This window comes from Anabrus simplex, chromosome 1 (assembly GCF_040414725.1).
Source record: "Anabrus simplex isolate iqAnaSimp1 chromosome 1, ASM4041472v1, whole genome shotgun sequence".
NCBI lineage: Eukaryota > Metazoa > Arthropoda > Insecta > Orthoptera > Tettigoniidae > Anabrus > Anabrus simplex.
The window spans coordinates 1,380,814,299-1,380,840,047 of record NC_090265.1 but is presented as its reverse complement, the minus strand read 5'-3'; the positions used below and the strand labels follow the sequence as shown (position 1 = coordinate 1,380,840,047).

At 40.0% G+C, this 25,749-nt stretch overlaps 1 protein-coding gene across 1 annotated transcript in view; it reads right to left on the bottom strand.

The window, feature by feature from the left end:
- LOC136858359 (uncharacterized) overlaps positions 1–25,749 on the bottom strand; it is a 362,414-nt gene that overhangs the window by 225,464 nt on the left and 111,201 nt on the right. The window contains exon 3 of the mRNA XM_068225517.1: positions 20,420–20,450. Coding sequence (XP_068081618.1) covers positions 20,420–20,450 — 31 coding nt within the window. The remainder of the gene's footprint in view (positions 1–20,419; positions 20,451–25,749) is intronic.

Here is a 25,749-nt window from a genome sequence, read left to right as displayed (position 1 = left end):
CAATATTCAAGGTTCCTATTGTTACGGCCAGTGTAATACATCACATGCAAATGGCTTCGCAAAGATCAGGGACTGTCGAATATAAATATACCCTGTATTAAAAAGCATTATACCGAGCTCGATAGCTGCAGTCGCTTAAGTGCGGCCAGTATCCAGTAATCGGGAGATAGTGGGTTCGAGCCCCACTGTCGGCAGCCCTGAAGGTGGTTTTCCGTGGTTTCCCATTTTCACACCAGGCAAATGCCGGGGCTGTACCTTAATTAAGGCCACGGCCGCTTCCTTCCAATTCCTAAGCCTTTCCTATCCCATCGTCGCCGTAAGACATATCTGTGTCGGTGCGACGTAAAGCAAAAAAAAAAAAAAAAAAAAAAAAGCATTATCTACCGGGAGAGTTGATCGTGCGGTTAGGGGCGCTCGGCTATGAGCTTGCATTCGGGAGATAGTGGGTTCGAATCCCACCGTCGGCAGCCCTGAAGATGGTTTCCCGTGGTTTCCCATTTTTAATGTTATTTGCTTTACGTCCCACTAACTACTCTTTTACGGTTTTCGGAGACGCCGAGGTACCGGAATTTAGTCCCGCAGGAGTTCTTTTACGTGCCAGTAAATCTACCGACACGAGGCTGACGTATTTGAGCACCTTCAAATACCACCGGACTGAGCCAGGATCGAACCTGCCAAGTTGGGGTCAGAAGGCCAGCGCGTCAACCGTCTGAGCCACTCAGCCCGGCAATCCCATTATTACACCAGGCAAATGTTTGGGTTGTACCTTAATTAAGGCCATGGCCGCTTCCTTCCAACTCCTAGGTCTTTTCTATTCCATCGTCGCCATAAGACCTATCTGTGTCAGTGCGACGTAAAACCGCTAACAAAAATAAAGCATTATGATATCGATGATGATTGTTGTAATGAATGAATGGAATGAATCTGTCATTAAATACTAGTTCCATGAGGCATCCCCACTATTAACACTGCTGGCTGTGGGAACATTACAATAACAAATCCCTAGGAGGCAGTGTTCAGCACTGAAGCGTGGAGAATGCTACACGATGTAAAGTGCTTATTTCACGGTATTGAACATAGCAGAAAAAGATTACTGCGGCAGAAATGCATATGAAAATAGAGGGCCACACTACTATTATATCATTTGAAAACTCGCATACAATTTAAAGTTAATTTCTTTTACGTTAGAGCAGGGCCTCTCAAACGCCCAAAATCTCACGCGTGCAGAGCGAGGCGCAAGAGCTCCGTGCACTGTGCATCGGTGCCGCTCGGTATGGCTCGGCTCAACGCTTCGTCTCTGGGCTACTCGGCTATGCTCGGCTCTACTCGGCTATACTCGGCTCAACTCAGCCAGGATTTGGAGCGCTACGGCGCAAGTGGGGGAGAGGGAGACAGGCGGAGCGAGCGAGACAGGCGTGGGGAAAGAGAGAGACAGCGCTATTACTCCAAATCGAGGAATGGGGGTCTGCACTCTGGTCAACCAAACCAAGTCGTCTTTTGCACCGTGCACAGTGCATGCACCCTGAGAGGCCCTGCGTTAGAGCGTTCCTCGATTTGCATCTGCAATTAATCAAATTCTACACATTTTCGCTTGAAATGTTTAAATATGGATCAATATATACAGATAAGCGTAACAAATTCCCTAATATCTTATAGCTTAACACACGCGCACAGATTCATCAAAATGTTTATTCCTACAGGAATTCTCTCCCCCAAGTAATAAATATGAAAACTTTCATGTAACACCGTGAATTTGTATAGTCCAATGAGTCTGAAGAACTAAAAGAGAGAGTAGTATGGGAACTTAAAACACTGCTATCACAATTAAGCAATGGGTCGGTTTTCCTACGCCTAAGATCTATTTCAATCACTAGACAGCGATCCTGGAGAATACTCATCAAATCAGACTCTTCAATCCGATATTTAAACAGCTGTTATTATAATTGGTGTAGTTGTTGTTGCTGATACCTATGAGATTATGAACTATGACATTGTTCCACAGTGTGATCATAAATGAGGAGAAATAATCACTGTTATGAACGAAATAATAAATTCAAACAGAGTAACACAGCAATAACTCAGACTGGAGGTTTATTTATAAGAATTTTGGGATATCGTGGTCGGCAGTACCGCATACACTTTCTGACAAAAAAAAGAAGATCCTTGTATAGAAGAATCAGCATTAGGCTTTATATATCTCACCCCCATGCTATGGTATTTCGTAATGGAACGTTTATCTTTTCTTTCAAACATACATTTGGATTGTCCAATACGAACAATGCCATTACGTAGTTATATCATATTATCAAAGTGACAAGCTGCCTTTAAGGCAATTTTTAGCTAATGTTATCATTCATACTCGTTTTGAAAGCATAACAGTACACTCTTTCATTGGCTAAGTGAGGCAGGTCTCTGTGCATCAGCAAATTTCTGTGGAAATACACTCTTTCCTTTCAGTCACGCTTTTATTCGGGAACTTCGAGGTGTACTAAGTAGATGTAAATCCGCATGAGACCAATGTTGCCTGTGCTGTACATGGATAAGGACTGAGAATGTGTTTATGTATGTGTAGGATATGTGTTTGCTACCATTCCGGCGTTCAGTTGGAGTTGAATTGGAAAACCACAGAAAACGACTTCTAGGGTGACGAAAGTGGGATTTGAACCCACATTTTTCCCTCTCATGAACTGGCAAGTGCAGCCCATTCCAATCCCTCATACTACTCTTTAATTCGTGACAGCCTCTGGAATCGAACTGATCCTAGACCAACCGAGGATCAGCGAATAACATACTCTAGATTTTGATGAGACAGTGGATTGGAATTAGAAAATGAGAAAATTTCGAATATATGTCAAATATAAATAAATTACGAAGCTGACCATATTACAAAGTCACTTGCTACAATTATTACTATGATAATCACCTTACACCTGAAGGATCCCTAGATAGTCGCTTAAAAACCTTTATTTCCATCGCAGCTTCACAACCAGTAGGTAGAGATATATCTGCCCGAGCGAAGAATTCTTCTTGACGCTGTGGAACACTGTAATTAACGTTTAAAAAAATGTTTAAGTTGCAAGCCAATTAGATAAAACACAACTCATTTTCGACAGTAATATATTAAGACAATTTTCTCAGAAAAGGGGAATACCAAGGTCGGACTCCTACAAAGACTGGGATATAATATCCACGCCCTTAAAAAGACGTCTACTCAGGATAGATCAGCATGGCACTAGCGACAAAGCAGAGCCTTTAGTTTATTATTTGATTTGTATTGATTTTATCGCTCAACTCTTTTACAAACTTTAAACCAAATTATTATTATTATTATTATTATTATTATGAAATGAAATGTCGTATGGCTTTTAGTGCCGGGATATCCCAGGACGGGTTCGGCTCGCCAGGTGCAGGTCTTTCTATTTGACACCCGTAGGTGACCTGCGCGTCGAGATGAGGATGAAATGATGATGAAGACAGCACATACACCCAGCCCCCGTGCCATTGGAATTAACCAATTAAGGTTAAAATCCCCGACCCGGCCGGGAATCGAACCCGGGACCCTCTGATCCGAAGGCCAGTACGCTGACCGTTCAGCCAATGAGTCGGACAATTATTATTAAATACACGTATCGCCCTAATAAAAATGCTCCATGAGCGAGCGGTGTCAGGTCGCAGTTCCGTTCCATGGGTGCCGCCCGCTAGCAAAGTCCCGTTGGAAGACCCGGTAGGCTACCTGCTGACGTCATGCTTACATATTAGTTCACAGATATCGGAATTTACTAACATCCTGTGCACAGAGTTCTCAATCAGGTGAGACAAATAAGGCAGATTTTGTCTTGTTTGATTAGCACAAAAAAACAATGAGTAATGTTAAGAGGAATGATTGACAGGATTAGATTGTGTGAGGCAATAACATCCAGAGAATAAAGGTAACAATAGCCTTTCAACCAAGACTCTTAAATCTATTTAAAATCCTGCCATTCTTTCTCTAATCCATTGTTAATCTATTACTGTAAAACTGTTTGAATTTAGAATTAAACGAACAATTAAACTATACACCAAGGTCAATTTCCTGGCTTAAACATCAGCTCAAAAAAAAAAAAAAATGAAATGAAATGGCGTATGGCTTTTAGTGGCGGGAGTGTCCGAGGACAAGTTCGGCTCGCCAGATGGAGTTCTTTTGATTTGACACCCGTAGGCGACCTGCGCATCGTGATGATGAAATAATGATGAAGACGACACACACACCCAGCCCCCGTGCCAGCGAAATTAACCAATGGTTAAAATTCCCCACCCTGCCGGGAAACGAACCCGGGACCCCTGTAACCAAAGGCCAGCACGCTAACCATTTAGCCATGGAGCCGGACATCAGCTCAAGAAACTTCCTAGTAGTCGTCGTCACTGAAGTTTCTGACATTGATGAAAATAGTGATTGTTGTGCGCGATGCAAAAATAGCTTGATTATTAGTCCTTTCCCTGCGTTCGCTATACTTGTATTCATTTTTTCTTGTCATGGTTCTATCTATAATCAGGATATTTTTACTACTACGAAGAATACTTACACTGGCCTACTTTCATCTGGACTTTCTTCCAATTTATAAATGTAAAGACGAATAATAATAATAATAATAATAATAATAATAATAATAATAATAATAATAATAATAATAATAATAATAATAATACAATTTCACCTCTGCTGATTCCTTCCAACATAAAAATTATGATCAAGTCCACCATAGCTCAATAAGGTAAAGAATCTGATGCGAAATCAGAAGTTTGTGGGTTTGGCTCCCACCGGTGTCCAGTTGGTCATTTTTGTTCTGTACTTAAGATCTGTACTCTTCTACGTGCTCGACACAACCTAGTAAATTGCAAGTCATATCAAATATTATATTTCTTAGCTCTGCGTGCCACTAACTACTTTTATGGCTTTTGGAGTCACCGAGGTGTTAGAATTTTTGACCATAGGAGTTCTTTCGGCATGAAGGTGGGGTATTTGAACACCTTCAGTGGGCTTGGCAGACTGATATGTAATAGCAACTGCTGGCTCGGTGAGGAAAGCAACAGGAAACTATCTCACTCCTCGTTTCCCTAGTACGCCTCTTCAGTGACGCCTAGGCTATTTATGACAGCTGTTAGTGGAGCTGCAGAGGATCAAACCAGCCTTCGGGTTGAATAACCAACATACACAAATACCACCGATCTGACCCGCGATTGAAATCGTCAACCTGGGCTCAGAAGGCCAGTCTTCTACCGTCTAAGCCATTCAGAAGGTGGTTGCCTTGTTTTATTGCTCCTAGAAACAATAGTCACCACCATTACCGTATACGCTTCTAGTGCTGGAATTATTTGAGGTGGTCTGGAACTTTATCCTTTCACATCTAGTTTCTCGCAACACATGTCGAAGAATTTCTGTGTCGTCGCAGACAAGGTGGTGGCAACCGATTTTGTTGAAGGACCCACCAGAAATACGTTACAGGACAGTTAATGATATTGGCGTGCTCTGAGGAAGATTTATACTGTAGCTTTTGAAAGGAAGTGTGATTAAAACAGGCACATATTACACTCGGGTATCTGTAGTCCGTATTTAGCACTCCCAATTGTGACCAGATTCGTGCAATTGAGCGTAACTTGATGTTTGCTGAAGTTGGTTAGTCGTCACAGAAATTTACGTTACATAATGTTTTTGTACCAGAGCAGAACCTATCGAGCTCACCTCCACAAGAATGTGTCAGGGTTACGTAAGTTGGTGCCCTCGTTCGAAACCTCACATTACACAGGCAGAGTATAGTCATCATCTTGCGTACAGACTTTCACCAGTCTAGAAGGATTCTGTATAGTGTCACTGCAGAGGCAAGTGTGCATGAAACCTTGAAGGTTGATGAAAATTACTCTGCGGTCACTAAGCTGGCCTTTGGTGGGAGGGGTACCGGGTTAAATTCCCGGCCGGGTCGGGTATTTTAACTTTCATTAGTTAATTCCTCTGGCTCTTAGGCTAGGTGTTTTTGCCGTCTTCAGTATTGGAATACATTTTAGGTAGGGCCCCATCTTCACAGACGTGAAGGTTGCCTTGTGGTGTCAACTCGAAAGGCCTGCACCAGTTCTCTCAGGAGGCCACACGTCATCATCATCATCATCATCATTATTATTATTATTATTATTATTATTATTATTATTATTATTATTATTATTATTATTATTATTCATTTATTTGCGAGCTGACCACTGACGATCACGCTCCAATTTCATTTTTTCTTTGTCAGAAGTTTCTTCTTCCTTCAGTACTCCTTCATATGGTCGCTATGCTGTTTATTCTGTTCACCCGTCCAGGTTCTTCCCTTCTTTGCAGTTCTTTCGACTTGAAACCCTTCTAAATTTGAATCATGGTCGGAAATTTTTTTCTGTCTTAACATTTGAATTTCCTGGATGTTGGACTTCTAGAACTTTACGAACTTCCTTAATCCAGGCCGTCGTTGTTTTCCTGTATTATTATTATTATTATTATTATTATTATTATTATTATTATTATTATTATTAGAAAATGTCTGATTATAGACGCATTTTTTAAAATCCGGTTTCATTAAAATGTTTAGGTGAGTTTGCATTCGGAACATGGTGGGTACGGACCCCACTCTTGGCAGTCCTGAATACGGTTTTCCGTTGTTTCCCATTTTCACACCAGGCTGGACCTTAATCAAGACCACAGCCGCCCGCTTCCTCCCTAATCCTAGCCCTTTCCTATCCCATCGACGTCGTCATACGATCTATCTGTGTCGGTGCGAAGTAAAACAAATAACAATATCAAGGATACTGTTACGTTAAATTCTAAAAGCAGCAAAGAGAACCAAAACACGCGCGCACTGCTTTAGATACTAGGATACACTGAAGTCGTTATTGGGGAGAAAATATATTTGGCAGCAACACTTATTTCAAGGAAGCCAGCCTGCAATACTTAGAGGGCCTCCAAGGGCGGGAGGTGGGCAAGCAAGACCGTGCTTCAACGACCTTCCACTCGCTTTGATGCTGGCATGGGATCCAATCTCCATGGCAACTATACCCGGAAAATTGCCATTTGAAGATAACATCCAGAAGCTACGTTCAGGAAGATACAATTATCTTTTAGATATACAGCGAGGAAAACAAATAGCCCCACTGTGGGGAGGGACATTGAATACATCCATGGTAACCTCCGCCTGTCGAAAGAAGTAACTCCTCAGGAGCTGTTATCATGGGAGGTAGCTGGTGACAACGGGGCCCCAACCTAAGCCAGACACTGCTGACCTCCCTTGGTCTGCTGTGTTCTCTTTCAACCCCGGTGGTATTAAGTTTGTGAGTTTAGTAGTATTTCCTTTCATGCCCTATGTGGTTCTTTATTCTGCTGATACCCTCACTCTTCGAAGGCTCCGAACTCTTCAATGTTGTTCTGTGAATAGTGTTAAGAGGGAATGTTTGCCTCGTTGCACTTTTTCTTAAAAACAATGATCGCGTTACCATTACCACCACCACCACCACCCCCACGACAAACAGCTTGGAAAAACTGGGCATTTCGGGAATAATTGCTTCTCCTCAGAAGAAGAAACCAAGATAGCAAGAATCGAGTCATTAAAGCGTAAATCAGACTATGTTAAACCATTCAGGGCAATTTTACGGAAAGCAGTATAGTTGATTTCAAGAATATTCCCCTCACCTTCCTTCTTTAAAATTGCTGCTGGGAAGTACCTTGTTACCTTTAGGGTTACCAAGTTACTAATCAACGTTATCTAGGAATTTATCTTCAAAAAATTGATCGAGTGATAATGTGTACTAAGTGATTAAAAACTGCATACATCTTTGACAATTATACTTGTAATTAATCTACTGGTTGACTGTCAGATATTTCCTTACTATTCATTGTGTTCCGTTAAAATTATTTTCTTTCTTATGAGTGATCAGATGTGAGATTTTTCTTTTGGCAAGTTGCTTTACGTCGCCTTGACACATGTCTTATGGCGACGATGGGATGGGAAAGGGCTAGAGGTGGGAAGGAAGTTGCCGTGGCCTGAGTTAAGGCACAGCCCCAGCCTTTGTCTTGTGTGAAAAATGGGAAACCACGGAAAATCATCTTCAGGGTTGCTGACAGTGGGGTTCGAACCCACTATCCCCCAAATGCAAGCCCACAGCTGCGCGCCTCTAACCGCACGGCCAACTCTCTCGGTTAAGATTGAATTAACCGTAATGAAATGAAGCTATTTGTTCTTCGTCTTAGATCATTATAACATCTCTGCAAACCCGACGTGCAATTAACGACTATTTTGCGATTAAAATGCTCCAAGCAATTTCAAAACCGACGGAATTTCTAGAGGGTATACCTCTATTCTATGACTCATTTATTCGTTCAGAAGTAATTAATGTGAACGGTAAGATTTCGTTCAATTTTGCAGTAATTTTAAGCTCCAACTGGTGGAATCAAGGCTAAGATCGGCGCGGATATACTTGGCAGCTCACAGTGGCTGGTATCTTAATGTTTACTTTTTCTTCAAGCTCTCAGAACTTGATCATAGCAACTAGCAATACACCACAAAGCAGCAGTGTTCGAATACTAAATCCTTGATTTTTTAAACGTAACTTTATCACTACCTTCATGATCAAGGTGTTCTAAAAGAACTGTATTTTACTAACGTGATCAGTTCTGTTGGTTCTGTTCGTTAGACACTGGATTTTCACCGTAGCATCCTAGATTTACCTAGACGTGTAGACTGCCTATGTAAAATCCCTGTAGATCAAAGTGAAGGTGGAAAATATTTATGGTTTCTCCCGTCATTTTCTTTACTACACTACTGTGCTATAAAACGGCAGCAAATTAAAGCAATAAGCAAATTAATCATTCAAAATGTTTCAATTTACTTAATTATCTTAATGATACTGCGAGCTTTCTTAAACATATCCATTTTTTTAACTGATACGATATTCGTTCTAATATTTCATATTTTATATAAAACAAGTTAAAATACTGTATGCTTAAAATAAACGAAATTTAAGTCCACAAAATCGTAAGTTGATATGATACTCGGTTTATATCACTAATAATTAATAATAACAACTTGGAACTCCATCCTCGTTCAGAGGAGAGATGTCTCCAAAGAATACAGGTAAAAGAGTTCCGACAGATAATTTAGGAAATCTATGTATGTATGTATGTATGTATGTATGTATGTATGTATGTATGTATGTATGTATGTATGTATGTATGTATGTATGTATGTGTCCTCAGTGGTTGGAACCTCAACAGATCCATCATCCATGAGGAGTGAGGTAGTTTTCCTGTTGCTTTCCTCACCAAGCCAGAAGGTGGTGTTACATATCAATCTGTTAATTCAACTGAAATGCATTCACCAACTGACCCTACGAGGAACACATTCACACCATACATCACAGGGACTGGCTGCATTAGGACTGGCATTAGTACCATTGCTCAAAATTCAGTCACTTTCATATGTGAACGCCAACGGTGAGACTGAGACAGAAAAATAAATGAAGAAAACTTGATCTAGCCCATACTAGGAGACACATCACAGTCTGCAAACCCGAGACGGATCGGGGTATAATTCAGGAAGTACAAGAGTTGATGTTTTGTCCAACGAGTGGAGTGCAATGCCAGAGCCAGATACTTATGCAAGTCGTTCTGCATGTAATTGAAGGGATCCTTGCTCATAATAGAGGGAATTGAAAGAACAAAGTAATATTCAGCTAAATCTATAAACTTTCGCTTTATAGTTAGTTTTATATACGATTTGTTAAGGTTAGAGTGGTGCCCTTTGACAGTGAAGTCAACGGGCGGATCTTTCACTATCTGTGGAGTACTAAATTGACGCTGCGCTCAAGTTCACTAAAACGTATACAATTATAATCGATGTGAAACAAAGTAAAATAAAATACAAGCAACGCTCATGAGACAGATGTGTGAATGAACCTTTAATCACTATAAGTACGTTAATAGAATCAGCGTTCTGCTTAACCGACTTCTGGTAGCTCTTCCGGATACCAACAGATCAAGAGAATCACGCTCTACAATCAGAAAGGTTGAGAGAAAGGCGAGTCCAGACTAAGGCCACAACAAACTAACGTGACGGGAACACAGAACCTTGGAATGCAGTTTGTCATAGTTTCTGCTCAATACTACGAACGACTTCTCTCAGGTGTGGATTGCAAGTTCAGTTCACTATCACAATAGGACTAATTATAGGGGTTGGTAGAGTTTTATACCATTCGATATTGGCTGGACTGAAACATTTAGATGTCCTTATCGCTTAGGATTGCCTGCTGTCATTTCTTGATGGATACAGTACTTTTGCATCCATCTCTTGCCACAGGCCAGAGCAAAGTGTAGCTTCCACTGAAATCCCAGTCTCATCCATGGCTGTGACAATATGGAAGCTGCTGGGGTATGGGTGGTGCTGATTAGTGACATTCAGAGCACAACCAGTGTGTGTGAGTGTCATGAAATGTGTTGTTCATAGGGTTAGTTGTGCTACAATCGCACTGTCTGGCCCAGTGAGGAAAGCAATGGCAAACTATCTCGCTCCTCATCTTGCCTAGTACGCCTCATTTTGGTACTGCCATTGGTTTATGTGGTTTCCCTATAACTGCATAGCCTTTGGTGATGCTATTTGAGGATCCAACCAGCCTCTGGGCTGATGACCTAACAGACAGAGATATAGCTTAGGACATTTTAATCCTCCTATATATATTCAGAATATAAACAATATTCAGTCTGTATAGTATGGAGCAATCAACACACTACATCACTAGTATAAGGATTACCATCCGAAATTCTAGTCCAACGAAACCTAAGCGCATTTCACAACGTCAGTGCTAATATTTTATTACTATCAAAAGAAACAGAGACAATAGCAATATTTCACCGCTCCACATGTCCCACTGTTACTGTTTTAGGATTGTATTATGTACGTACTTTTCGTTTATCGTGGGAACTCTGAACCGACCGAGTGCGAGCACGTAGGAGTCACAGCTGTTGGCGAGAAGCTCGAGGAGAGAGAACTCCGCTGGAACTGGCACGTCACGCGGTGTGGTAAAAATCATCCTGTTCAGAAAGTTCTTGGAATCTCAGAACCAAAGAGAGGCCGAGGACGCACAAGAGCAACGTAGTGGTGAACAGTTAAAATAATCTTAAGGAGGAAGGACATCCCTGATGCCCAGTTACAGAAGTGGAGGGAATACTTTCCACGGATCAGAGCAGCCGACTCGAAGTGATACTCGGGCCAGGGAAAAGTAGAAAATAAGGAATTAATTCATCAGCAGCAGAATATAGTATTCGGCAGGGAAAATAGTATTCGGGAAATGGTGGATTCGAACCCCGAAGTCAATATCTCTTAATAATAATAATAATAATAATAATAATAATAATAATAATAATAATAATAATAATGAAAAACGGAGTGGAAATAGACTGCTTAGCGTTCACTGATGATATAGCCCTGATGACAGAAAATTTCGAAAGTGCAACAGAAGAGATCAATGTGTTGAAGGAAGTAGCAGAACAAACAGGTTTGCACATTTCCTTTCAAAAGGCAGAAGTAATGCCGAATATCAAAGATGATACGGCACAACTAAACACCAAATATGGAACGATAAACCGTGTTAGTAAATTTAAATACCTTGGGGAATGGATTCAGCAAAACTGACTTGACAAAGAGGCCATGGCAGCAAGAATCAAGAAAATGGAAGTCACTTTCCAAACAACCCGCAACATATAAAACAAAAAGTGCTTTTTCCTGTACACAAAAATTCGTCAGTACAACACTGTCATCAAACCAGTATCGCTGTATGCATCTGAATGCTTTATCCTGTCCGAGAAATGCTTGCTTGCGGATTTAGAGAGGAAAGAAAGACAGATCCTACATACCATACTTGGCCCAAACTACAAAAATGGCATCTACATTAGAAAATCCAGGCAAGAAGTATACTCTAAGATAGAAAAGATCACGGACACAATGCGTAAAGACAGAGTTCGCTTCTACGGTCATCGACTCTCGATGAACGAAACGTATCTTCAGTATATTTGATTCAAAACTAAAAACGGCAATACCATGGTACGTTAATGTCAAGAAAGATCTTAAGGAACTGGGCCTACAAGCAGAAGATGCACAAGACCGAAATATTTTCAGGGCAGCTATCAAGACTTTTGGGACTTTTCGGGACGAAAAACGGGCAACTGGTGCTAAATGGACAGAAGAACGTCGTGCTAAACACAGTGAGCTAATGAAGACGATGTGGGTCAAGCGAAAGATGAACAAATGCCAGAATGTAAAGTGAGGCTTATTGTGGTCCCGAGTTAGCCGATTAGCGAAGTTGAATGAATAATAATAATAATAAATAAATAAGTAATAATAATAATAATAATAATACAGTATTATTATAAAGAAATCTCTATCAACTTCTTTAATGAAACTTTTTCCAGTCAGTGTGGCAGAAAGTAAGAGAATTGTGAGGAAATTTCGCTTCGCACAAAGATACAGCAATACCTTCTTATGCTGTTGTAATTTATCCAATGCCACAGAGTGAGATAAAAGTTAAAGTGGGTAAGAATTCAAACATTCTTGATTTACAGTACAGAATATAATGTCAATATGTTCAGAACCACCCTTCAGCCGGCATTTACAACCCGTTTCGTTCATTGCTGGAAATCGAACTGTCCTCTCTGCCAAGGTTAAAAAGAAATACATGTATAGGAGTCACAAAGTGTACCTTAACTGACGAAGTCATAACAATCGAGTTGTTATTGCTGTTGTTGTTGTTGTTGTTGTTGTTGTTGTTTGGGTCACGAGCCCATAGGCTGGTTTGAAGCAGCTCTCTATGCCACCCTATCCTATGCTAACCTTTTCATTTCTACGTAACTGTTACACCCTACATCTACTCGAATCTGTTTTTCATATTCATACCATGATCTACCCCTACCGTTCATAATGCCTACACTTCCTCACAAACTAACTGAACAAGTCCTGATTGCTTTAAGATATGCCCTTATCTTATTCTGGTCAAATTACGCTAAATCGTTCTCCTCTCAGCAATTCAGTTCATTCTCTCTTCATTCGTGATTCGATCTATCCATCTCACCATCAGCAGTATTCTGTAACACCACATTTCAAAAGCTTCTATTCTCTTCCTTTCCGAGCTAGTTATTGTCTATGCTGCACGTCCATATCAAGACGGAAGTCTTCAAAAAACATCTTTTTAATTCCTATATCAATGCTCGAAGTCAGCAGATTTCTTTGCTAAATAAAGGCCCTCCTTTCTTATGCTAGACCGCATTTTATGTTATTTTTATTTCTTCCATCGTCAGTTACTCCTCTCCCCAAGCTACAATATTAATCTATTTCCCTTAAGATTTAAGTTCTAAATCTAATATTCCCTGCATCACCTGACTTCCTTTGACTACTCTCAATTACTTTCGTTCTGGATATAATTATCGTGCAATGAACGATAATAAAAGAACATGTATTAGGAAACTTAAAGCTAGGCCATCGTTCCGTGGCTCGCAGTCCTCCAGAACAAAGAAATGACTTTCGGAACGCCCTGGAGTACGGTAAGCACAATAGCAGGAGGATGTCTTCAGAAATGGTAAGGCAGGTGCACGCTGTGCTTCCAAGGGTGGAACAGTGAGACAATAGAGACACAAACCTACCTGCATAAAGGTTCAACAAAAGCAGAGGGCGACGACGTTCTCTAAGTTGCCATTCGGATCAAACTACAGCAGGACATTATACAGGCAACACTGCCACGTCTCAAAAAAAAAAAAAAAAAAAAAAAAAAGATATGGCAAGACTGAGCTGTTACGTAAAACTTCGAAAATAGGGTTCAACCCCCAAACGATCCTTCCTCCGTAACCACGTAGAGTAGTAGTTCCAAAATTTGGGAGGGTGGGAGTGGGGAAGTGAGAAATTTACTAAGAGTGCATCGACAACTTAATCATAAGAAAAGGGAAAGACGTGACCTGACAAATAGTGATATTAATATACATATGGAATTAAAACTTACGGTCTCGGTCCATCTTCTCATCGGACGGACAATACACGTATTGTAGGGTTTGACTCGGTGTCCTCCACCTGTCCATTCTCCCAAACTATCTCTTCCAGTTTGCCTCCAAATGTCTATGTACTGAATTCTTAAGGGTAAATTGTTGTTTTGTTCTTTATCAGCTAAATTAATGTGAGTAGTAATGATTTGGTTACACGTTTATTTAAACTTCTCTTCAGGTCAACACTTCACATTTGAAGCACAGTTTGATATTGACACTTTGTTGACGTATTATTATTTTGCTTCAATTCACGTTCTTGTTTCAGTCACACGTCTTAGTTGTTAAAATTAGGCACTGCATTACTATCAATTTGGTACGTCTGTGCCAAGCCTTATTATTATTATTATTATTATTATTATTATTATTATTATTATTGTTATTATTATTGTTATTATTATTATTATTATTATTCTTTAACTACGCCATTTCCCATTTTATCTGGCTCGTCTCTCACTTTTCGACAGTATTCTAAAACAGTTTTTCTGAGAAAAACATATTTGTGATAACTGTACGGGAGCCATGAGATTTTCAGAGCTTACAAATGGGGGTGCCAGCTAGAAAAGCTTGAGAACCACTGCTGTAGAGTAAGAGCCCAAAAGTCCAATTAATTGGTTTCTCAACCACGTAAATGCTACTTTTTTAAAAAGTTATATAGAGTAAGGTTATCCTACAATAATTGTTGAGATAATATATTTTTACAATTTACGAACATTTTTTCTAATATTTGCCACAGCTAATTTGTACACAACTACTCGCACACTTTATATAAAATTGATATCCACTATAATAATAATAATAATAATAATAATAATAATAATAATACTAATACTACTACTACTACTACTACTACTACTACTACTACTACTACTACTACTACTACTAATAATAATAATAATAATAATAATAATAATAATAATAATAATAATAATTGAGTCCGTCCCTGTAAACTCGTTTTCATGTTAGCAAGTACAGCATTACCAGGGTGACAACTTTCCAGAGAACCGGTTTTTGGCCGGACAGTTTGGTTACTTATCGATTATCGGCGCCATTTTTCTCCGGATAATGTTCGGTCGGTAATGGCTTGGTTCTAAGTGCGTAAAAACATCGTCGATAGACATGTATGTAATTTGGCGTGCCAGAAAATATTTGATAAAAATTATACTAAGCTACTGGTAATGCTGGCATACTTGTTAATGCTATCGACAGAGATCGTAGAAACAACGCGACTACGAGGATGTTCGACTTGCAAGACATGACTGGATGTAGCATTATTATTTCCCGTATTTTTGGTGTGTTTGTTTTTCTACTCTGTCGTGTGCTCCATGTGGTCAATTCGTTGGTGATTTGTTTGGTTTCCACGTGATCTGCTAAATAGTAGGTCTTTTCAAAAATTACCCCTCAAAAAGGACTAAATGCAACTGCCAGTGACCAAAAAATAATTTCCTTTCATTAAAGAAAGTAAGAAAGGCGTACACCATGTGTATTGTACCTTTTGTCATTGTGGTGTGGAGATCAACAGTAAAGGTAAAAATGGAACAGAACTGACATACTGTCACAGAAAAAAGTAAAATCAACAGTCGTAGTAACTTTCAGATAGATTTCCATGGTGATGGTAATGAATTTAGATCTATGTCCTTTTCAGTGATTTGAAAAAGGTCATCCTGAGCATTAACTGCTACTTCTGTACGTTTGGCACACACCTCATCCCCAGTCACTGAGAGAAAATGCAAGTATCGTAACTAAATGTATAATGAGTAATGCATACTGTAATAGGTTACAAACAATCAAAGAAGGTTAACTAAACACATATACCACAATACAGGTTACAGACTATCACTAAACACATATACCACAATGCAGGTTACAGACTATCACTAAACACATACACCGCAATGCAGGTTACAGACTATCACCGTTTTTTTTGGTTTTTTTGCAAGTTGCTTTACGTCGCACCGACACAGATAGGTTTTATGGCGACGATGGGAGAGGAAAGGCCTAGGAGTGGGAAGGAAGCGTCCGTGGCCTTAGTTAAGGTACAGCCCCAGATTTACTTGGTCTGAAAATGGGAAACCACAGAAAACCATCTTCAGGGCTGCCGACAGTGGAGTTCGAACCCATTCTCTCCCGAATACTGGATACTGGCCGCACTTAAGCGACTGCAGCTATCGAGCTCGGTGTACTGTATTTCGTTCCAGAAGTATGTAAGATAATCTTTACCTCATAGAAACAATTTGTTAAGAAGGAAGCCATTCTTTTTTTATTGTCCACTTAGTTAATGAACATCGGGCGAGTTGGCCGTGCGGTTAGGAGCGCGCTGCTATGAGCTTGCATCCGGGAGGTAGTGGGTTCTAATCCCACTGTAGACAGCCCTGAAGATGGTTTTCCGTGGGTTCCCATTTTCACACCAGTCAAATGTTGGGGCTGTACCTTAATTAAGGCCAAGGCCGCTTCCTTCCAACTCCTAGGCCTTTCCTAACCCATCGTCGCCATTAGACCTATCTGTGTCGGTGCGACGTAAAGCCACTAGCAAAAAAAAAAAAAATCAGGTAATTAACTGTTAAGGACGAAAGATAACACTATAACATACCTGTAAAAGAACCATTCACTTTCTTTCCAATTCAGAATACAGGGAAAAATTCAAAGCAGACTTCGTAATGTAACTTCTTCTTCCGATTTTCCCACACCCTAATGGGCTTGTGGGAACGAACTGTCTTGCACATATGGGTTGGCCCTGTTTTGCAGCCAGGCGTCCTTCCTGACGCCAACCCAATATGGAGAGGTTTTGTGTCGGTTTGCAATCAAGTGTGTACTGAACAAATACAAACACCCAGTCCCCGAGATAGAGGAATTGACTAGACGCTATTAAAATCCACGACCCATCGGGAATTGAACCCTAGGCACCCTCAACCGAAGGATTTGATGTTGACCATGCAGCCAAGGAGCTAGACCAAGTTACGCAATCTAACGCTTCTTAAAATAATGTTCCTAATGTGCCACTCAACCAGGAGCATCACAGACGAAAATAGAACATTGTTCGGTAAAGTAACTGTGCGTCTACAGTTCACCAACCCCTTCTGAAAGTGAATCAGTTTCATCTAATGTATTTACAAGTTTCAACCGTCAAGATATTGTGAAGCAGAAGCATGTGTTAAATGTCCCTGCAGTCACTTCTTGAACAAGTGAAGGGTACATCCCAAAGCGGTACAGAACGTTAACAAGCTGCAACCATTTCCGCTTGTATTAAAGACTTGTGAAACAAAACCTGTGATGTATGCGTTTTGCACAGCAGTTTTCGTTCTTACATCATTCTCGGGGCAAAAGGCATCAGCGCCAGCAGCTACAAGCACTCAATGCTTGCGATGGTTAACTAATAAATCTGTGTGACTCTGGTGTCTATTCGGATTATTTAAATACAGTATACTATTGATTACCCGGGCTAATGACCGGAGTGAATGGCACGGATAATCGGAAAACACCGATAATCCAAAAGCATGTGTTTACTGCAAGAAAAGTGCATTCTATAATAATTTAAGAAACAGTGCCATATAAAGTAGGCTATAATATATTTATAGAGATAACTCACACACATTATTGTGCTCTGAAGAAGTCTGTAATGGTTCTCTGCTTTTGGTTGTTCGTCTGCTTCCTTACCTCGAGACGTACTTTGAGTGCAGTAATAATGTCACCATATTCAAACCCCTTTTGTCCCATATAATCCAACAGGGTATCTAAAGTATACACTGTAGAGCCAGAGAATGAGAAACACTCATCACTTTCTTTTCCTTCAACCTCAATTAAATTGTCAAAATCAAATGTATTCAATTTCAATTACAGTACTTTTAATAAAGGCGAAAACGTCCACGGTTAATCCGCAAACTGGATAATCCGTGCTCGGATAATCGAGAGTATACTGTAATTAAATATACCAACTTAGGAAGGGAGTTATCTTTTTTTTTTTTTCTATTTGCTTTACGTCGCACCGACACAGATATGTCTTACGGCGACGATGGGATAGGAAAGGCCTAGGAATTGGAAAGAAGCGGCCATGGCCTTAATTAAGGTACAGCCCCGGCATTTGCCTGGTGTGAAAATGGGAAACCACGGAAAACCATCTTCAGGGCTGCCGACAGTGGGGCTCGAACCCACGATCTCCCGATTACTGGATACTGGCCGCACTTAAGCGACTGCAGCTATCGAGCTCGGTAAGGGAGTTATCAGTGGCCTAACAGGGCCGTAAGTAGAACAAGTTTCTTTTAGACAAACAACAGCCTTCCCGGAAAGTAAACATAACAGTCAAAACTGGATTGGGAATTTGAATTTTCACTGAGTGAAAGGGATGTTTACTGCTAGTGATTACTAATAATAATAATAATAATAATAATAATAATAATAATAATAATAATAATAATAATAATAACTGTTTATTATGGAATGCTATGTCTTTCAACGTTTACTCAATAAGCCTTTGGGAAAGTACTGCACATCTCGCCTTCTCACTAGAATCCTCTCTATTTGGTTTTTTCTTGCTATTTCCTTTACGTCGCACCGACACAGATAGGTCTTATGGCGACGATGGGATAGGAAATGCCTAGGAATGGGAAGAAAGCAGCCGTGGCCTTAATTAAGGTAAAGCCCCAGCATTTTCATGGTGTGAAAATGGGAAACCACGGAAAACCATCTTCAGTGGGATACGAACTCACTATCTTCCGGATGCGAACTCACAGCTGCGCGCCCCTAACCGCACGGCCAACTCGCCCGGTTCTCTATTCGTTCACTCGCTCCTCGGCTATCCTGACTGTGACCCTTTCCCCGGAGTTCAGATCTCCCACGCTAAAAATTCCGTTTACTTCAAGATTTGGAACATACAATTCCAGTAATCATCCCAAATAATTGCAGCAAATCATCCTTCCGCAGACAGTACAGAAACACAAGTTAAGAGGCATTGGAGGCACTTCCATATGAGGCCTATGCAGGGCTTGTCCTTCCTCCATCTATTACCCCTAGATGGTACATGTACAATTTAAGGAAAATAATAATAGCAATAATTGTGTAGAAAAAGAAGAGATCTTACACAGTAAATTTAATACAGCCAATAGTGTGAAGAATAGTGTGAAAATAACTTATAGTTCGCAGAGTCGATTCGTGTATACGTAAGTGGTTCAATTGGTACGGTAATAAAGAATCTCGTCCGCCTCTGTGGTGTAGTGGTTAGCGTGATTAGCTGCCACCCCCGGAGGCCCGGGTTCGATTCCCGGCTCTGCCACGAAATTTGAAAAGTGGTACGAGGGCTGGAACGGGGTCCACTCAGCCTCGGGAGGTCAACTGAGTAGAGGTGGGTTCGATTCCCACCTCAGCCATCCTGGAAGTGGTTTTCCGTGGTTTCCCACTTCTCCTCCAGGCGAATGCCGGGATGGTACCTAACTTAAGGCCACGCCACTTCCTTCCCTCTTCCTTGCCTATCCCTTCCAATCTTCCCATCCCTCCACCAGGCCCCTGTTCAGCATAGCAGGTGAGGCCGCCTGGGCGAGGTACTGGTCATACTCCCCAGTTGTATCCCCCGACCAAGAGTCTGAAGCTCCAGGACACTGCCCTTGAGGCGGTAGAGGTGGGATCCCTCGCTAAGTCCGAGGGAAAAACCGAACCTGGAGGGTAAACAGATGATGATGATGATGATGATGATGATGATGATGAATAAAGAATCTCACGTGTGAATGTTCTTCTATTTCACATCAAAATAGAAAGATCAGCATATCCTCGCTTCCCTTCAGAACCGTGGGCCAAATCCGCATATAATATCAAGTAGGCTATACCGTCTAAACATCGGTTCTTTGATTGTGGGCCTGACAGAAATGTTTGGATATGTAATGTGAACCTATGTTTCCATCCGTAGGACATATCAACGCCCAAGATCGTAGAAAAGAACCTGAATTGTTGTGAACAGGCATCGCATTGTTGCAGGAAACTACTAGACCACATTCAGTCAACTGTACGTGTGAGTTCCTACACTGCTGCCACTGGAAGGTACTGGACCGTGCTATGGACTGAGGATTCAATATTTTCGGAAGATGAAATACAAAAAGATGAAAAACCAACAGCAATTTCAGTTAAAACTGATGCACTCTAACCTCAAAGTTGCATGCTGCCACAAGTTTAAATAAATGCAGAGAACGTTTCGTCTAGTACACGTAAGGTAACTGGATACACGACGACAACTGAATGGCAACAAGGGATACTATATCTACAGGAAACAATAACTACAGAAGTCGTAATAGCATTATCTCCCAGGGTTAAGGTAACTGCACCTTACGTATACATAAGAAAAAGAAGAATGTGAGCACTCACCATTCGGACACGAGAAGAGCTGACCAGGAGCCTGAAACAAAGAAATCAAACTTATTAATACGAATAGTTCTGAATTTGTTTCAGAATAAAATACATTATTTATATTAAATTTCGACTGACAAATGCAAGACGTAACGTGCCTCTGGCTCCAATCGTAAGTCCCTTAACTTCAGGGATTTTAATATGATATGTATTTAGAGCACTTGGATATGAAAAGTTATCAATAATGAATATTTTGATTGTTCATTCCTTGGGATATAATCAGATTTCCTGAATCCTGAACAAGTACACGTTCCTGCAACAAAAGTGGCAACACCACTGCAACGCCCCCTCAGCTGTCAGCTAACTTTAAATTCCTGGAAGTGACATTTGTTTAATCTTTAGATACACCTTTCCGAGGAATGATACGAGCCCGAGCAATCACACTCAGTACAATTCTTTAATTGACTGAAAGCTACAAGAAAGACTTGGAAAAAGTATGTTTTTACATAAATATGCCTTATGGCTGGGGATTATCTGAAAATTTGCGTTACGGAATTTAGTGTGACCGAAGTTAGTGTAACGGAAGTGACATTAGCAACCGTGCACGCTATGTCCTATGGCTGAAATTGATGGATGGTCATGACCGAGAAACATATTTATGATTATTTGATTTTCACAAAGGAAAAGTTTATTTTTTCCTAAAATATAAGTAATATTCAGTAGCGCTAACCATTTCCAAGCCTTTGAGGGAAAGTATTTTCTGTTTGAGAGTCTATTTTAATATTTCTTCGTGTGGGTTACTGTAGTCACACCCTAGTTCGTGAGCAACAACTAAGTGGCCAAGTAAGTGGTCCTGAGAGTCAGGATACTAGTTGCTATGGAATGGGATTGGGCATCTCGGACATCTTCTGAGTCATGGCCCTACTTGTGCTTAGGAGGCTAGGACTATACAATCCACCAGTGGGTCCTAACGCGTAAAAGGAGAGATTCTCAGTGGGACTATGTGTAAGCAGGGTAACATTCTTCTTCAGAGAAGTTTTACTGAGCACGCTGATTGATTGACACCGTGTGGTCTCTGGAGAGGAATGGCGAAGGTCTTTCTAGTTGACACCCATGGGCGACCTGCGCGTCTGTCTTTTGTTGTGGTGGTGGTGGTGGTAGTGGTACTTAGAGGCCGAAACCCGGTGCCCTGTCGAATAATACCAAGAAGTATGTTCAAGGCCTAATGTCCCTATCCGACGGACAAATCACCAACAAGTGTTATATGCCCTCCTCCATATGAGCACAGCGGACAGGTTTGGAAGTGAATCCAGGCTTTTCGGACGCAATCCTACCCTGCCGGCCAACATTCTAAAACAACGGGACTCGACCGGCTAACCGCGTGTCAGACCAGCACGTTCAGAATGGAACTAAATGAGGCCACCAAAGCTAGTTACAAGTATAGCATTGTAGAGATGTTTAAATAATCCACAGAGGCTTGCAGACTGAAAGACTGACTGTCTGTCTGTCTGTCTGTCTGTCTGTCTGTCTGTCTGTCTGTCTGTCTGTCTGTCTGTCTGTCTGTCTGTCAAGAAGGTAAAATCACGTTTGAATTCAATTGTAAGTCTTTATTGTGTGTAAAAGTGTTATAATTTTGTATGAAATGAGTTGTCTCATAAAGTAATATCTTCACGAACGTTGTACCTCATGTTGTGCCAGAAATTTGAATGTTTAAATGTGAGCTGATGCTGACCGGCTCATTGACTAAATGATCAGTGTAATGGCTGCGGGTTCGGTTCTCGGCCGGCTCGAGGATTTTAACTGCCTACAGTTGATTCATTTGGTTTGGGGACTGGGTGTTTGTGCTTGTTTCAATTCACATCTTCATCTACATTTAACACATCGCACTACAAACCATCACAGAAACACTCAATAGTGAATATCTCCCTCCTCAACGGGTTGGCATCAGGAAAGGCATACGTCCGTAAAATGGGGTTGAATCTATACAGGAAACTAGGAAAAGACCAGAAACATGAGGAAGAAATGTTTTTTTTTAAATTTGTGTCCTTATTGATCAACTAAGGGAGATAAATATTTATACTGTGCATGTATTTTGCCCTAGTTGATGTTAAAAGATGAGCTGAGTTTGGTTGCCTATAAACATACAAATCAGACCTTAAAACTTCCAGGTTCCACGTCTAGCTACCCTAGTAGGTGATACATGGGTTGTATCTACCTTGAATGCATTAGGTTTGCTCTGTTAAAGTGGATATCCACGAAAATATATTTTTCCGTCTCGTGCCTCCTTATAAATATGCATGCACTGCATATATATTTCTGTAGAGTCGAAAATAAAAACAAGATTCTTTGTCGGCCATCGCGTTATATCACATTTCAACACATTTGATGTTAACCTGGAGGATAGACGGACGACGTTTACCCTGGCAAGTGTTTATGTTCCTTTTTTATGACTCAGACGTCTGAGTCAAGTCTAACTAAAGCATCATGACTCTTAATTAATTAATTTATTACCTTATCCTGAAGTGTCCTGTCAGCGTGAACCCCTTAATTAAACCTATGAACTATTACAATGTTCTTACACACGCTCATTAAGTCACACTTCATAAGGTCGATAACCACGTTTGAAGGAATAACATTCTGAAATGTTGACTGCGAAACTTCCGACACCTTACGTGAAGTAACATCAGCAATACAACGGTTAACAACAATCATCAGATGATGTACTTTCAAAAAATAAGATATTCTTCCACGCGCTATTAAGCAGATGCAGTAAAAAGTAAATAAAGTACCACCATTTTTAAGATTATTCAAAGGAGTGACTAGACGAAGAGGTAACGACATGCTAGGGTCAGTTGGAAGGACGTGGGTTCGATTTTTCGTTAGAAAGTCAAGAATAATAATAATAATAAGGTTCCTTTTTATGACTCAGACGTTTGAGTCAAGTCTAACTAAATCATCATGACTCTTTATTTATTTATTTATTTATTTATTTATTTATTTATTTATTTATTTATTTATTTATTTATTACCTTATCCTAAAGTGTCCTGTTAGCATGAACCCTTAATTAAACCCATGAACTATTACAATGTTCTTAGACACGTTCATTAAGTCACACTTCATATTATTATTATTATTATTATTATTATTATTATTATTATTATTATTATTATTATTATTATTATTATTATTATTATTATAACCAGATTGATTCCTGAGAGGAAAGCTGGCAAACCACTCGATTTATTTAATGTCTGGTATCGGATTTTGTAGTCGTTACTTTCCGCTATCTATGGGCCTTCGTAGACAGTTACAATTATTCAAACATTCCACATATGTGAGTCAAATCTAAATAAAACATTCTAACTCATAAGTCAATCTCTTATACTTTATGGATAAAAATAAAATTAGAATTGTTTGTAAGTATCGTATATTTCAGAATACGATTTTTGAATTTGTTTAAGGAAAATGGTGCAGGACATCCTTTAAAAAGATTGCAGGAATATTTTTATGACGACTACCGAGCACACATTAACAAAACAACAACCGACGAACTGAAGGTAAATATGGCATTAAGGACATAAAAATAAATTATGTAATGTGCAAGCTCGGGTTCTAATACTCTCTCTGTTATTCATGCTTGAAGAAATATCTTAAAATGAATCGTTCACACCAAAACGTATTTCTCAGTACCTAAATTGTCATTCTTTAAAAATAGTCATACCCATACTAAAGGTAGTTTCACTGTCACAGATTTGAAACTGAACGAACTTGAATGTATCCTCTGTAGATGACTAGATGTATGTTAATAACCCGTGCACCAAAGGAATATTAATGACGGAAGGGATAAGCTTTCTCTCCGACGTCGTCCGAGTACCTTAAGTTTTCTCGCCTGCTGAAAAAGAAAGAAAGAAAGAGAGAGAGAAAAGCAAATCTTTAAAAGACTTTCTCTTGCCTCATCTGAGTGTTCCTATCATAGAATATGAGTATCAAGCGCAGCTACTAAGGTGAGTTTACCATTTCAACTCCACTGAAATGATGTAGTAATGTGTACATAATCAACTAATTATATCCGCATATTATATATGGTTAAGCAATATTACAGTAAAATTGAGATATGACGCATTTCGAAAATGATCAACAAAATAACATAGGCCTACACTGGAAAAGTTGTTGCTTACGCTATATTTTTAGTACTTCAAAACGATATTATAACCAGGGCCCGGATTTTGATGACCTAATAAATGCTACCCATTTTAGACCTTTTTTATGCATAATCTGAGATAACAGCGAATTACGAGGCAAAAGTTTGAAGGGTCGAGATGATATTATAATTTTATTTATATAGATTAAGTTGAACCGAAAGAAAAAGCCTTTCACATTATCACTGTTAGTAAATCAACATCGCAAAAAAGTGTGGCTTCTAACCAATTACTTTCGACGTTAAATGGCAGTTTCAAATTTATGCTGAAGGCCACACGGGAATCAACCCTGCCATAGTCCAAGGATGAAACCAAATCTAGAGAATAGTAAAAAAGTCTCCGTGACACTCTCCTTCAGTAGATGATTGACTAAGCGACATATCGAGGTTAGGAATTTTCAGGTGGGATTAATAGCCCAAGCTTAATGTGATCGATGTTCACAACTGAGTGTATGCTTGATTAATTGATGACCTTGTCAACATGTTCCTCAAGGTCTGGATATCAATTACCGGAATTAAATATTGTCCAATGTTCTGAAAGAAAGCTGGCCATGGCACAGAACCCTTGACCTTAAAACTTTGTAATTACCAGTAAACTACCAACATCCTCATGAAATTACTGTCAGTACAGCGCACATCCGGTGAAAATCGTACTTAAGGAGACTTACAAACTGTTGCATGCCGGAAAGATGACAACCCAGACAGAGAACGATACATAGTACCGGTAACGACTATACATACGCACTGTTGCGGACAGTGTTTCCATCTTCCGGAACCTTCACTGGTATGGATACCATTACCACGGAGTGTCCTTATAACAATTTATAACAGTAGAATGTATAAGGGCAATGCAAAGACGTTCAAACGTCTAATATGAAGAAATGTCAATGTGATATAAGCAACTGACAGGATGTGGCACCTGATCGTCAGAAGTGGCTACGTACTGTCCAAGAGAGCGCACAATATCCTGACCAACAGCGACGAAGGCACTCCGATAAAAGAGATCGTAGAAAAGAGTGAGACATTTAGAAAATAAATTACCTCCAGGCTCTACAACAAGAAACTTCGGCAGTTTTCTTGATGTCCCAGTATTGCAGAAGAACTTGTGGTTCTAGAATTGGTTTCTTTAATCATCTCAGAACCCAAAAT